At 34.5% G+C, this 15,410-nt stretch overlaps 2 protein-coding genes across 4 annotated transcripts; one reads left to right on the top strand and one right to left on the bottom strand.

Annotated features, from left to right (window-relative positions):
- Window positions 1-3,171: 3,171 nt before the first annotated feature.
- LOC145011951 (S-adenosyl-L-methionine-dependent methyltransferases superfamily protein) lies at window positions 3,172-8,230 on the bottom strand. Of its 3 annotated transcripts, none has more exons than XM_078970698.1 (12): window positions 8,088-8,230; window positions 6,234-6,303; window positions 6,055-6,148; window positions 5,896-5,945; window positions 5,695-5,744; window positions 5,500-5,608; window positions 4,967-5,027; window positions 4,784-4,836; window positions 4,483-4,575; window positions 4,343-4,406; window positions 4,120-4,227; window positions 3,172-3,527 (listed from the first exon to the last, which is right to left on the bottom strand). In XM_078970698.1, the coding sequence occupies exons 2-12, from the start codon at window positions 6,258-6,260 to the stop codon at window positions 3,316-3,318; spliced, it is 921 nt and encodes a 306-aa protein (XP_078826824.1). In that variant the 5' UTR covers window positions 6,261-6,303; window positions 8,088-8,230; the 3' UTR covers window positions 3,172-3,315. The 3 variants fall into 3 exon arrangements, with proteins under 3 accessions (XP_078826824.1, XP_078826825.1, XP_078826823.1); XM_078970699.1 differs by having other exon boundaries at window positions 6,234-6,298; XM_078970697.1 differs by lacking the exon at window positions 8,088-8,230 and adding an exon at window positions 7,316-7,377.
- A 3,878-nt stretch (window positions 8,231-12,108) lies between these two features.
- On the top strand, window positions 12,109-14,793 carry LOC145011221 (protein NRT1/ PTR FAMILY 5.5-like). Its single transcript, XM_078969881.1, has 4 exons — window positions 12,109-12,424; window positions 12,732-12,946; window positions 13,020-13,579; window positions 13,723-14,793. The coding sequence occupies exons 1-4, from the start codon at window positions 12,400-12,402 to the stop codon at window positions 14,585-14,587; spliced, it is 1,665 nt and encodes a 554-aa protein (XP_078826007.1). The 5' UTR covers window positions 12,109-12,399; the 3' UTR covers window positions 14,588-14,793.
- The last annotated feature ends 617 nt before the right edge of the window (window positions 14,794-15,410 follow it).

Below are 15,410 nucleotides of genomic sequence, written 5' to 3'. Positions count from 1 at the left end.
TGGAGACTAGGGTTAAACCCATGACCTTTCATTTTATATGATCCATGGGTTAAAGACTCCATGGACTATCCATGAAAGCTTAGCCCAACCTAAATGAACTCGGCCTATTCCATATATAAGAGTCCATATTTAATTAGTTCATTTTGATCACTTAATTAATTCTAAATTAAGTCTTGATCAATACTAATTAAATAATATGATTCCTTATTAATATATTAGAACTTATAATATATTAATATAAATCATAAATATACTATTGTCAAAAGACTATCCATATAAATTGTGTCAGTGAAGTGCAACCCAAATGGACCATGCCGGGTCGGGTCAAGTACATACCAAATATAGTTATGGACTTAGACATTAATCCAATAATGATAACATCTCTAATCAATACCCACCTGACATCACCTCTCTAAGAATGAGTAGAAGACTATTCTACCCCTCCTTGATGTCTCTCTTAAATCAGTTTGACCAACCCTAAGTTCAACTGAAGTCAACTCAAGTTTGACCAGACTCGTCGAGTGCACTCGGGTGACTCGACGAGTCCATGCGTGTCCTCTGAATCCTCCTAAGGTCTTACTCGACTTGTCGAGTTAACCTTTCACTCGACGGGTTACCACTGATCACGAATCGTGGGTTAACCCGATCCGACTCATCGAGTCCTCTTATGGACTTGGCGAGTTTCCTCCATGGCAACACTCATTTGACCTTCTGAGGTCAGATATAATTCTCTAACCTATACATCTGACTTTCTAACACCCAAAAGTCACGTAAAGGTTCAATCTTTATGTCCATGCAGCACACATCAAGCTCTATTTGATGGAATAACTCTTAAAATGGCAACCTATATTCAAAACTCCAATGGGACTGCATAGAGTTGGATGATTGGGACTCTCTGGACCTAGAAGGGTCCAGATCTATAACACAAACTTGCAAGAGGGGTTTAAGGCATTCAAAACCCCAAAAATGAAGTGATTAAAGCCCTAACCCCAAAAATGGAATCTACACAAAAAGGGGTTAGATTTGGTACCTCATAATGAAGCTCTTTGCTTGAATAACTCAGAACAACAACCTCTTCTGGTCCCTCTTGCTGGAACTCTTCTCCTCTCTTGCAAAATCACACCAAATAGCTCAAGATAACTCTTTCTCTCACTCTACACACTCAAGCTCGCTAGGGTTCTCTCTTCCGGAAAGGTAGCTGCAATTGAAGGCCATAAGTGCCTTTAAATAGGGCTCAAGCCCAAAGATTTAGGGTTTCTCTCAGCAGCGCGAACTCGTTGAGTCCATTCATTAATCTGAATCATCAGTCGCGACCTTACTCGATGAGTTTAGGCGTCCACTCGTCGAGTCACACTTCTTAACTCAAAAGTAAATACGTAAATTATGATACCTGGAAATCTGGATGTTAAAAAGTGGTTTTAGTCACTTGATATTAATTTTGCACGTTGAACCGATTTTATTAGTTTAACCTTGCTTAAGTCTAAAAATGATCCTTTTTTTTAGGTTGAGTTTGATACACTTCTAATTGTCTTGGCCAAGTCGACAAAACTCATCTTAGTAGAAAGTTAAGTCCAAGCAGTGGCAAGTCTGGAAGATAAACTCACGTGGTTCACTATTTAAGTGAAACATATAGAAATGAAAAAATCAAAAAGTACTATTAGCATTTCAGGCTGTATAGTTTTGAGGTTGGAGAGGTGCCTTTTTGCAACTATGCTCTTCTAATTTCACCTATTTGATTCATATGATAAAAATTCATACTTGATCGTTCTGTCGGATCAACAAGTATGAAAGATAAATCAAAGGCTTGGAATTTGAAAGTGATCATGTAATGTGATTAAAGTATTAAACAAAGATCAAAAAGATGAAAAATCAATTATCAAATTGCCAGGTATATCGGCAAAATCGCCCCCGTGAATCAAATAATAAAGATCCTGGAATTTGGTTATTTGAAATTTGGAAAACAATTAAAAAAATTGTCATTTGTCAAATACATTAACAAATAAACAAAATCACCACCCCTAGTGAATCGAGGATTTGAAAACAAATAACAACAAACATTGGAAGTGATTAAGTGAACTCTTAAACATAATTAAATAAAGTTACAAAGACCTTAAACCAAATACCATTATACCAAAGTACTACAATTGGGAATTGAGAATTACGCAAACCTGTTGAAGTGAGTCTGGCTAGCGACCGGTAGTGGTGTCATTAAAAGCAAGGCAGGGGATTAGGTTGAGGGCATCATGAATGATTAACGGTCGTTTTAAATTTCCATAATTTTTAATGTTTTTTAATTATCAATAGGTCATTGTTTTATTGGGTTATACAGATGTTGATATATAAATAAATTGTATGTCTTTAAAATTGTGAATTGTGATATAAGTTTTTTGTTTTTTTCCAAGTTTTTAGGTATTTCATTCCAAATTTATAAGGTAAATCATATTTTTTTTGTTATATAAATCTGTATAAAATTAAAAAACTTAGATGGGTCAAAGCACCAACCTTCACCAAGAACAAACTCCTTACTGAGTCCAAGTAATTTGCGGAGTAATCGGCTGAGTTATTCCAGTTTTACAACAGTATACACAACCTAACCCACAAGTTCGCCACTGAGTCTTAAGAATATCTCCATTCGTGCGCATATGCTCCATAATAACTTTTTTCATCTTTGATGAACTTTAAAACTAACTGAACAAAAAAAAAGATCTTCTATTATAGATGTTCTAACGAAGACCTACACTCAAGGAGTAGCCGTGTAGGGGTCCCGGGTGAACAGTGTTCACGTGACTTGTACACACTACAAGACACACCCACGAGGTTCATCCATCACTTTACCAATTCTTCAAAGACTAATAATAAAGTAATAATGCATTATGGGTTGGTCCATTCACTTCCAACTGGATTTCGTGTTCATCTATGTTATTGTTTTAAACAGTATTACATTTTTGTATTTGTTCATTTAACTCATACACCTTTTTTTGTACATACTATTATATTGACAAATTTAACTATTTAGTTAAACAATTGTTTTTTTTTTTTTTTGTTTTTTGTCAACCAAACCATGATTTTGGTCCCATTATAGTTTAAATTTACCAAAAGCTTTGACAAGCTTTTACCTAAATAAAACGGCAACTGAGTTTGCAAAACTAATAATTACAGTTTACGCAACAATTTGCAAAAACACTAATCATTACGTCAAAAAAACAACCATTCATGACTAATTTGAATCCAGTGTCTGTTTAATAACTGATTTCAGTTAAGAACTAACAGAAGTAGTCGAATCAAGAATCAAGTAAAAGCATTTTAAAGGCATTGTTAATTGTAATTGTTAGAAGCTTTCTTCATTTGAAGAGCTCTCTTATACGGAGGGTCTATCGGAGGCTGCACAGGATCCAAGCTCTTATAACTTCCGTCCGCGGCTTTTGTAAGCGGATATGAACGGTCAGAGTCATAACCACTAAGGTCCCCACAAGCGAGAAACGGTATATAAATCTTGTTTGGCCCTTCCAACCATCCACTACTGCAATCTGTCATATCATATCATATCATATTCAATAAATTTGTGAAAACTTTTGCATTTGTGACACTGGACTAGACAAACTTTCTAGGGTTTTTTTTTCTGATGATGAGTGACGCGGAGGGCATTTCCGTCCTTAAACCATACAAGAAATCAAGAGCGAGCACTGTCCCATTTTGTTTCCACCTATTTTGAATGAGACAAAAAGTTATAGTTTTTTTGTTTGTCTTATTGGCATCAGTTTCAGTTCCAGTCCAATGCATGTAGAATGCTGAACAAGGTTGTCTGTTGTGTCATGTGTAACAAACGGGGCAGGACAAGATACAAAAGATTGTACTGCGTTTGGTGTGAATTGGACTGGAACTGGAATTGATGTCTATCAGACAAAAAAACTGCAATTTTTTGTCTTGTTCAAAAGAGGTGGAAGAATGGGACAGGGATCGCTCTTGATTTCTCGTATGTTTTAATGACGGAAATGCCCTCTGCGTCCACATTATCGGGAAAAAAACCTTAGAAAGTTTGTCTGGTCCAATGTAACAAATTCACATATAAGTAGGTTATAAAATATTAAAGTGTCAAGAAAAATGGTAAAATAATAATACCTAAGTCATCTGCACCAGATGGAGTTCCAACTTTCTCAAGGAGGCGATGCAAATCTTTCTCATTGAACCCTTCAGGAGGGGAATAATTCTCACAAACAGCAAATGCTTCTGTTTAAAAAAAAATCATAATTTAAAATTCATATTTAATTATTAAGTCATGTACTCATGTACTCATAAATAAATATCAAAAATACAATTTAGAAAATTGAAAATTAGGAGTGACCTATGCTTGAATTCCGGCTACTTTTTGGTTTTGCAAGAGTTACTTCAGTGAAGAATAACTTTAGCTGCAAGAAAAACAGATTATAAATTTTAAAAATAAACAGTTTAAATAATTAGGAAATCATTAGATAGTATTTGAACCTGACAATATAGGAGGCTTGTATCCTTTCCCCTGAAGATCTTTGCAATAAATTTTCCACCATTTTTCAGTATGTGAGTTACAATTGTTAACCCCTGAAAATCAAGTTCATTGACATTATTTAACATTCCAACAAAAACATAACATATTCCATCCAACCAAACAACAACACCTAAGCATGCATAACATCATCAAAGAAGAAAATTACATTTACTAGCTTCTTACTAGATAGGATTAAACTTATCTAATATTAAATATGAATTTTAATTGGTTGAATAATCACTAAAAATTAGAAACAATTACCGCCAATATCAGTTGTGATTGAACAAATTCATCCATGTCATGAAGTCCAGTTACTGCATTTGGAAGGTGGAAAGAAGCATGATGAAGAAGACATCTCATATCATATATCATATATATAAATTATATTAAATTGTGGAAAATAAAACAAATATGAAAAAAAACAAAACATATTAGTAATATTACCATCAGGAGCACCATCACATACAACTAGATCAGCCTTGCATCCATCAAAATGCCTAATTACCTGAAAATACATACCAAACAATCATATATAAAAGGAAAACACCAATGACATAACATGGCATGACATATGTCAATGGTGTGCAAAAGACGTAAATACCCTCCTGATGGCCTTTACTGCATTTGGCATGCATTGGAATCAGATTGATGTCATTAGGGAAAAATTACATTTTCCCCACACAAAAGGTGGAACAAAGACTCGCTTTCTTTCGATCTCTCATCTGTGAAAAAAGACGTAAACGCCCTCCTGGTAACCTTCTATATGTATTTGGCATGCATTGGACTAAGACTAATACCAATGGGACAAAAAATTGCAATTTTTTGTCCCACCCAATTCCCAAAAAGGTGGAACAGTGACACACTATCTTTTGTGCAAAAGACGAAAATGCCCTCCTCATTGTCATCATCAAAAATAGCCATTGTCTCACTTAGAAGAGATGAAAAAAGAGAAGCAAAAACACAAAAAAAACACGCACCACTTCAGCTGTTCGAGCATTTGTTATGTCTCCTTGAACTTGGATAACACCTTCAATTGGAGCCATGGGTTGTAAATCAATAGCTACAATAAGTGGAAGATCATCATCCCTGTAAATTATGATACAAAATATATCATAAAGTTAATGTATAAGTTTTAAATACAAGAAATTATTTTACATTGTTAACAAACTCACTTTGAATCAGATGAGAGCTTAGCTGGGAGATACAATTTACGACTCAAAACCTACAAAAAAGTATCTTTAATGAATACAATATTACAGAAATTGGATTATAATTATACTATTGTTGCAATCATATTTCGTAAGAAGCCAATTACTTAGAGAGGAAATTTAAAAGTTTTTTATTGTTTTGGGTCAATCCACAGCATCACATACCTGACTCCAGCTACCAGGTGCAGCACATAGATCAACCACATGCTTAACTCCTGAAAATTAAAAGCATTAAAATCATCAAAAGATAATTGTGTCATGTTATAAAATTGTATGAACATGTTTTAGTGTTTAGAAGGAATCAAGAATTCATGTAATTTGCACCTTCAAAAATGTTGAATTCTTCATCAATTTGAAGAAGCTTGAAAGCACTTCGTGCACGCCAACCTTCTTCTTTTGCTTTGCGATAGTAGATATCCTATGTATAATTTATGTCATGAAGATAAGGGTAGAGAACCAATAAAATCAAAAGAAAATGTAATGCATGAGAATGACGATTGTACCCTTTTATCTCTCGAGGCTTTTCCCATTATCTGCACTTGTTTGTAGTGTAGTGTAGTGTGTGCAACTGACCTTTACACAAGATGTTGGAACACAATTAGTGGAAGGATCGAATCAATTACTAATTAATGATATACAACAAAAAAGGAATTTTCTCATAGTACTTCATTGTTAAAATAGACATTTACTTTGAATTATAAGCAAAATTTACACATATTGAGTCAGCAAAGAGTCCCATTCTCACTTCTCTTCTTCAAGTAAGCACTCCAGGTTGCAACTAATGGGGTGAATCATTTACAATTTGGTTCAAGCATTTTATCAAACACCTTACGTGCATACTAATTTGTCACACTGTAATGTTTTAATTGAAAGATGAACTCCATTGTTGAGACTGAGAAGCTAGAAGTACTAGTTATTAGACAGAAATGAGAAGTTGCTTTGAGGTCAATCTGGAATCAGTGTTAAATGAAAGTATGTGTGTTTGATAAAAATTGTGAATCTTAATGAAACAAAAGATGGTCAAATTATGAATTTAACTATCTGAATCATTTCAAACAACAAGATTGCTTGATAAAACTGAAAGATAAACATTAAATGAGAAGAGAACAATTGTTATTTTTACCTAGACATATCTGACTGGTTAATTACAAAAGGATCCACATCCACCTACCCATTTTCAAGGATTTGATACAATTCTATGTCTATTACGAACAACTACCAATAGATGCACCAAGTCGAAGAAGTTCTGACTTCCATTGTTTACAAAAGTTCAACTGACTCGTCAAACTTAATCATACACACGTACTCAAACTTGAAGATCAAATTTGATAGAGTAAATGTAAATCATTGGGGAATATTATCAAACAGTTGGTGTTCATAAAAACATCACTACATAAAGTTGAGACTAAGACAGATACTAAAACGGCAACAGCTGAGTATCCATTAATAAACAAAATCCTTTGTCACAACTACACTTCATGGCTTCATCTTCACTACCAGAGGAGATTCAACAAGCACATAAGAAACATGCAAAAACACAAAAAGAAGTGGCAAGATAGAAAGGAGGTCATAGAAAACGCAATACCAGCAGAGAGGAGAAATCGCTGAATAAGTTCCAGGGAGGAATCGAAGAGAGGCGCCGGATAAAAGCAAACGATTTAATGCATTTACATATTTTAATATTGTTGCATATAATATTTTATATGTAATATTAGCTTTTATTTTACAAAATTTATAACTTTTTAACAAAAATTCGAAATATATAATATAATATTAGTTTTTTTTTTTACAAAATTTATATTTTTAATCAAACCATATAATACTAAATGTAAAAATTCTAAAAAAAAATTATACGTTCATACAAAATAAGAATACAAATTACAAATAATTCCTATGTAATGTGTCATATTACATTTCTCACCATAATTGGATATTTACAAAGTTTTGATCACCTATATGTATGTAGGTTGTCGTCTGCAGATTTAAATATATGTTGTTTGGAGGGAGCAGAACTATGTTTACTAGCTGAATGGAGCAAATTACCCTTCGCAGGTGTGCACTTTCACTCATTCTTTGTTATTAGGCATTTCATCAAACACTTGTTAGGCGCCACTAAGTTATCGACATGTTTTATTATTTACTTAATTCCAGCAAATAAAAGCAAACAATTTAATGAATTTAAGTTGCATTGACTAAGTAGATGAGATCGAAATCAATCGTGAGAAGAAATCGAACTAACCATCATCAAGGTGGAACAACAATCACGAACACAGTAATCACACATGAAAAGGAAATTGATGTGATTGATGTGCTTCATGATTCCAGGAGCTGTACCGAACCAGAAAATTAAGACTTACCAGGATATCGGAGAACGCTGTAACCGGCGGCAAGATCGGAGACTAGAGGCGGAGGTAGGAGAAGGGTCGGCGGTAGAGAGAAAGATGGCAGCTGGAGTGAAGTTCGTGGAGGCGAGTTTATTTGATACTTGAAGGATAGAAGGGTAGATTTGGAGGATCGTATTAAGGGGCGGGTATTTCTTAAACGGCGGTATTTTTTTTTTTTTTTTTTTTTTTTGGATTTTCTTGAATCGGTTTTTTCGGTTTGAATTTTTTTTTTTTTTTTTTTTGTCCAATTCGAATACCGAATCAAATTGAATTTAAATTATCTAGACCAAACCGAAAATCGAATACTAATTTGGTTTGGTTCGGTTTTTTTTGTCTAATTCGGTTTGGTTTAGATAATTTGAATTCGATTTGATTTGATTTTCGAATTGGCCAAAAAAAAGTTTCAAACCCAAAATCGAATTCTAATTCGGTTTGTTCGGTTTGAAAACCGAGTAAACCAAATATTAACTTAAAAAATATTTCAAACATAAACTAAAATATTTTTAAAATATAAATCTAAAGTTGTAAATAGAAATCTCTAAAGTTTTTATACAAAATGATCCAAAGAGTAAATTGTTTAAAATTATTTTTATTTTATAATTAATACTTTTATTTAATATAATATATAAAATATTTTTTTAATCAATTAATTTATAAAATTCAGTTTTTTCGGTTCGACTTGGTTTACACTTCATGAGACCAAAACTCGAATCAAAAATCAAATTCACAATTCGCTTAGGTTTCAAACTAAACCAAAAGGCGAATTTGAATACGGTTCGGTCTAATATCGATTTCGATTCGATTTGGTTTTCAGATTTTTCGGTTTCAGACCAAATAATTCCCCAACCTAGTATTTCTTTTTAAAAATAACAAGAAAGTCAGGTACTTCGACTTTTTCTAAAATGACTTTTACAAGAGAATGAGAATTACGAAGGTGTTCTAAAAAAATGTTTATTCGCTGGCCAAACACATTTTCATACTTATTTATTTTTAAAAAAATCAGTAAATCAATAATCTTTTAGACCAAGTCCAAAACTCCCCTTACATGTTTGACAATATGCATTTGCATCAACTATAAGACTATATAGAGTAGTTTCGGCATGCACCATGGTATGCTCGGCGGATACCGCTGTACCATGTTGGCATGTCGAGTATGGGGAGCTTCAACGACATTCAATTGTCGATAAGAAAGGAGAGATGTGTGTGTGTGTGTGTGAGAGAGAGAGAGAGAGAGTGTGTGTGTGTGTGTGTGTGTGTGCATGGGGGTGGGGGTCAATGAACTTTTAAAAAAAATCCAATTTCAACCCATTATAAGTACTAAATATATCCCACCAAATTAGACAACATCAAATCTTTCTTTTCTCTAAAAAATGATTTCTTCATCATCGTCTTCTTCCTTTTCCAGTAACCTAGAATTCATGCTAAAAGTCGTGATCACCATTGCTAATTCGTTGCAACAAGAATTAGATGATAAAACGGGAAATATGCAATGGAGACGAAAAAGACATATAAAAAGAGGTTGTGAAGCTGCCCACCAGTTTCTGATACATGATTATTTTGATATGTATGCTATTTCCTAAGGTTTCTATTTCCGACATCAGGTCCGGATGCACAAACATTTGTTTCAATGTATATTAGAAGATGTGACAGCAATGTATGGATTTTTATACACAACGCCCAAATGCAAAAGGTACAATATGATTTCATTATTTACAAGAATGCACAACCGTGATTCGTATGTTATCATATGGCACCTTACCCCTGACAAACTAAATGAGAGTTTTAGAATGTCCATACATATCCAAAGAGAAAGTTTTCGCAATTTTTACAAGTATGTCGTGAGATTGTATAGTTCAAACTATTTGCATTACTCTATTTCCAATGACAAACACAAGTTGTATGCTCATCATGCAAACGTTCATGGCTTCCTTGGATTGTTAGGAAGCTTGGACTACATGCAAATTGTCTAGCTGCATATCATGGGAAATATATGTGTGGTAATCAAGGCTATATATCAATTATACTTGAAGCTATAACCTCACATGATTTGTAGATCTGGCATGTCAACTGCAGAAGTCACATTTCTCTTAAGGACATTAATGCTATGAATAATTCACCAATATTAAATAAGATGTATGATGTATTGCACCAGATTTCTCATTTGTATTACGAGGAGGAAGGCGATGCAAATTCGATTATTATCGTATGGTTTTTATTCATAGACAGTCTAATTATAGTGACGTAAGTAGCAACAAAAACATTTTTAGATTTGAATAAACTAAAACAAATTTAACCCACCAATGATCATTTTGCAAAGCTTAGAAAGTTTAAAACAACCATATGAAGAAAAGTGTTACAACCTTTGAAGACTTTGATTGTAACAACATAATTTTTCAAACCAAATTTTTCATTTTTAATTCATAAAAACACAATCATAATGTTCAACATCAATCATTCATTTAACAAGTTTTCAAAATCTCAAATAAAAGCCAGGATCCACAACAACTCTTCTTAAACATATGGTGTGTGTACAATCATGTCGGTGCCTTCCCATGGTCCTCTGAAGTACCTGAAACACATAACAAATAAACGGTAAGCATGCATGCTTAGTAAGTTTCCCAAAATACCATGTACATACAATTAGCTACTCGAGGCTATAGCTTTACGAGACCTTCCGGTCTATGTGTCTCAGGGACCTTCCGGTCCCATAACCTAAGTAAACCTTTCGGCCCCACTTTGTCGACCTTCCGGTCCATCCCATATTGACCTTCCGGTCCATACACTGCTGACCTTCCAGTCCATACCTAGATTGACCTTCCGGTCCATCTCACATTGACATTTCGGTCCATATCATATTATTCATAACATACATAACACATACATATCACATAGAAACATATATCACATACTCGTCATAGCACGTAAGACCTTTCGGTCACACATAATTACCACTCTAGGTAAGGCATAGTTAGAAGACTCACCTCATATGATATCTAGTAACTCACGTGCTCGATATCCCCGAACTCGAAACGATGACCTAGCCCCCGCCTAATCACATAAAGTAATTATCTCAAATTAATACCTGCACCATTAACACTTCGAAAACCAAGGAAGATTTCAAAGTGTAAACGATAAACAATTTTCGCACTGTTATTTACCCTTTAGTCTGGGGGCTTGATGGTGTACCCGAGTTGGCCATTCTGGCTGACATCAACCCGGTATAGCAAGTTGGTGGATAAAACGACAAAAACACAACTATTTAAAGGATGACAGACTGTAATGCAATATCGATATACGATGAATAAAGTTTCCCTAAACGATACATCCTAGAAATTACGTATAAGTACAAGATCCTAGCAATATAAAAAGTACTCATCAATACAAACCACATAGTTGCCCTTACCCAGGTAATGCAAGCTACCAGGTAGAACCCCGTAGCGGAGAACACTAAGATGCCTATAAAACCCCCAGAAAAATGCATTAAGAAGGTAATGTTTCCGAAACCTAAACAATTTACTCAGAGCCTTAATCAACATCTAACTTAGACATCGGATAACAAGACTTAGGTCCATCCATCAGTATAACTTTTTAATTTAGCTTTTGTCTATCTTATGCAATGTGACTTCCAAAATTCTCTTTAGAAGAGATCCTCAATGACTAGCTAACAACGTATCCGCAAGCCCACGTAGTAACATGTTTCATTTTTTTTGGATAAAAATATGATTAAATTAAGTAAATAGTCTTAAAAGCTAAGAAACATATCAAAAAAGTAGAAAAGACAAATGCAAGGGTAGAATGGTCTTTTACAAGTAACTTAACGGAGACATATGGATAATGATTGGCCTAGGGACTAAAATTGAAATCAAAACCTCTAACAAGGACCATTTTTGAAAAAATCAACAAAGTAGGACTTAAACTGCAAAATCATGCTAACCATAGAACAATTTCTGTCTTTTAGTCTTTTTTTGTTAGTATATAAGCAGTCAATGCGGTCTTTCGTTATGGTCTTTCTTTATGATTACAGTACATGATTGGTAGCTAGACAGAGTATTCGAATCCTTAAGAATATGACTCCGATGTTTTCACGAAGAAGGAGAAGACATGGATCGTAATTCTTTTCCCCTCAATCCAGGTCCCCCCTCCCATTCTGGTAGCTTTTCTTTTTCGCATCTGAGATTACAGATTTATTCACCCTGTTCAGCTATTCGTCATATAATCTACCAAAAGATTCGGATTTGAACATCTGTGTGCAACCAAAAGTCCAACCTTCCAAGTCAACGCAATAATGGCTTCCTTTGTTAGGATTTCAGGTAATCATCTAAACTGAAATCCCAATACTGTATCTAGCTTGCTAGATCTTCGATTTAGCTTCTTCTCTTTTTCCCTTTTCTGCTCTGCTGCTCGTAGTTTGGTATCTGATGCTTTGCTTTAAACTGGAGCTTACCTATATTCATTCGAAACAGAACTATGACCTTAACATTTTTATTGGAGTTTATGCTTTAAAAAGTTACGAATTGTTTATCATATCTATTCTATCTTTTTAACATGATTTTATTATCTACAAAGATGATCCTATTCCTCTACTAGAACTTTATTCTTATCTTATGGGAATTTCAGCACTACTATGGGCGGATTTGTTAGCTGCATTTGCAATGTATATCATGATGACATACTTAACAAATGTCTGGAATCTAAGCACGACACATGCTGCTGGCATTATAAACATTTGGGATGGAATCACAGCAGTTTTAGCCATTGTGTTTGCATATATTGTCGATTCCTTCTTAGGCGACTACTATATGCTTCTTCTCTCTAGCATTTCCTACACTATAGTAAGTTATTCAACGCACAATATTTCCATCTGTAACTCCTAAAAAAATCTAAAACCAAACCAAATCAATACAGGGATTAGGTTTGTTGTCCATGTCAACACCTCCAGTCTTCGGCCCATGTAATGAGTACGAAGAGAAATGTATTGGACATACACAAAAAGTCTTGTTTTATACTGCTTTACCATTAATAGCAGTAGGAATGGCTGGTCATGTAGTCTCCTTAATGGCATTCTTGAATCTACAAACAAACAATGAAAACGAAGCCGATAAAGATAAAGATACAAATAAAGAGAAAGAGAAAGAGCACGAAAAAGAGAAAGAGGGAAATAAAATATATTGGCAAATGTTAGGTTTATTAATAGTGGTGATTGTACTAATTGCTGGAGGTATTGCACTTCCATATATAAAGCCATGGTCAATCCGCTTTGGGATTCCAGCTATATGTACATTGGTTGCAACACTTCTGTTCTTTAGTGGACATTCAGTGTATAAACCATGTAAGCCAGCTGAAGGGAGTCCATTAACAACCACATTAAGAGTCTTTGTAGCTACTACACGTAAGTTTTCTCAACCACTTCCCGATCCTAAAGAGCTTTACAATGAGGAAGATACTCGATCCACCAGTAGCCTTAGGTACTCTCTCTCTCTCTCTCTCTCTCTCTCTCTCTCTCTCTCTCTCTCATTAGAAAAAGAACACTGAAAATAGTCGCAATGTAATTACATATACTTTATATCATGTTTTGAATGTTTTAATGATTCTAATTTGAAACACACAGGTGCTTAGACAAGGCAGCTATTAAGTTACAAGAACAACCGGAATCAAAAAACTGGAACCTTTGTAGTGTTCGCGAAGTAGAAGACACGAAGATCGGAATCCGTATTCTCCCAATGTGGCTAACATTCATAGTAATCGGAATCGTGCTTTCGATCGGAAACACGTACTTTCTTGAACAAGCTAATCGAATGGATGGTAAACTTGGAAAAATCAAGATCACGATTCCGATCTTTCTTTTGTTCTATCAAATATCAAGGAGCATATCCACATACTTTTACTCCATCCTTACAATGTGTTTCAACAAGAAATATGCTCCTCCAGTTGGGATAGCTACAGGAATGGTTTTATCTGTATTATGTTGTATTACAGCTGCAAAAGTGGAGACTCGAAGATTACATGTGATTAGGGATCATGGGTTGTTAGACAAACCTGATGAGAAGATCCCAATGAGTATATTTTGGTTGCTTCCACAGTATATGCTTCTTGCAGCTGTTGATGGGATTGCTAACACGAGTATCACAAGTTTCTTTAAGCATCAAGCTCCTGAATCGATGAGGAAATATTTGACGTATTTCACAAAGGGTGTGTTGGGATTAGGGACAATGGCTAGTGTTTTGTCGGTTTATGTTGTGGGGAAGGTGAGTGAGAGAGACCAAAAGCCTAACTGGTTTCAGCCTTCGTTGAATAAGAGCAGATTGGATCGATATTATTGGACGTTGTCTGGGTTATGTGCTGTTAATCTTGTGATCTATATTATAGTTGCGTCTTTCTATACGTATAAGGAAACACCGGATGAGGGTGGTGATGAAGGAGAAGGAGGAAATATGGATCCAGGTTTTGAAGACACTGCGAAATGTTGTTGTTGATTTTGGTTAGTGTTGGTGTGTATTACAATTGGTGTAAGGGTGTTTATTCCTTGTGTTTTGGAAATTTGTTAATTGCGGTTTGTGTAACCTTAAACAGATCAATTGATTATGTTAGGGTTAGTATAACCAATTTGTACTTATATTCAGTCTAGAGATTGTTGTTGTAATAGTTGTTATGTTCGGTATATATCTATGAATTTCCCTTATTGATTCTTTAGTCCTATCATATTATTAGAAAGTTATGTTTGTGATTATAATCTATCTTGTATATATATATATATATATATATATATATATATATATATATATATATATATATATATATATAGGTATACAATCACTCATTCACCTGATTCCATGATTAACAAACAATTGATTTGAGTAAATTCAGCCCGTTGACCCTCAATTGGTTTGACCTAGTGGATTCAGCCAATTCCCAAAGATAGAATTCAGCTGCTCTGTATTCGTAGCTGTGAACCGGTTTCTTTTTTCTCGAGTACACCTTTGGTGGTTCTTTATCGCTACTTCCTGGTAAAATGCCTTGTCCTCAAGGCGAAATGCATGACATTGTTCAGCTACTAGATCATAAGTTTCCCACATGGATTCTTAGATGGGACGATTATACCAAGAGACTAAGGTGTTTGTTTTGGAAGTGGTTGAATCTCTTTTGTCTTTTTCCAAGTTTACGGAAAAAGACGTGCACTTGCGGAACGTCTATCTACCAAAAGGGAAAAGTGCTTAGAAAGTACTTTTGTAGAAAAACAAACGAGGCCTAAGAATTCCAAGTTTGGAAGACCTGCTTCATACATCCAACGAAGAGTTA

The sequence above is a fragment of the Lactuca saligna genome, chromosome 8, assembly GCF_052625555.1.
Source record: "Lactuca saligna cultivar CGN05327 chromosome 8, ASM5262555v1, whole genome shotgun sequence".
Taxonomy (NCBI): domain Eukaryota; kingdom Viridiplantae; phylum Streptophyta; class Magnoliopsida; order Asterales; family Asteraceae; genus Lactuca; species Lactuca saligna.
This window is presented reverse-complemented; position numbering and strand designations above follow the sequence as displayed.

Excerpts from the sequence above, each read along its gene's own strand:
- LOC145011951 (XM_078970698.1), bottom strand. The coding sequence starts at position 6,260 with ATGGGAAAAGCCTCGAGAGATAAAAGG. Across the intron at positions 5,745-5,895 it reads CACCTGGTAGCTGGAGTCAG|GTTTTGAGTCGTAAATTGTA; the intron begins GTATGTGATGCT and ends ACTTTTTTGTAG. Across the intron at positions 4,228-4,342 it reads TAGCCGGAATTCAAGCATAG|AAGCATTTGCTGTTTGTGAG; the intron begins GTCACTCCTAAT and ends TTTTTTAAACAG.
- LOC145011221 (XM_078969881.1), top strand. The coding sequence starts at position 12,400 with ATGGCTTCCTTTGTTAGGATTTCAG. Across the intron at positions 12,425-12,731 it reads TTCCTTTGTTAGGATTTCAG|CACTACTATGGGCGGATTTG; the intron begins GTAATCATCTAA and ends TGGGAATTTCAG. Across the intron at positions 12,947-13,019 it reads CTAGCATTTCCTACACTATA|GGATTAGGTTTGTTGTCCAT; the intron begins GTAAGTTATTCA and ends AAATCAATACAG.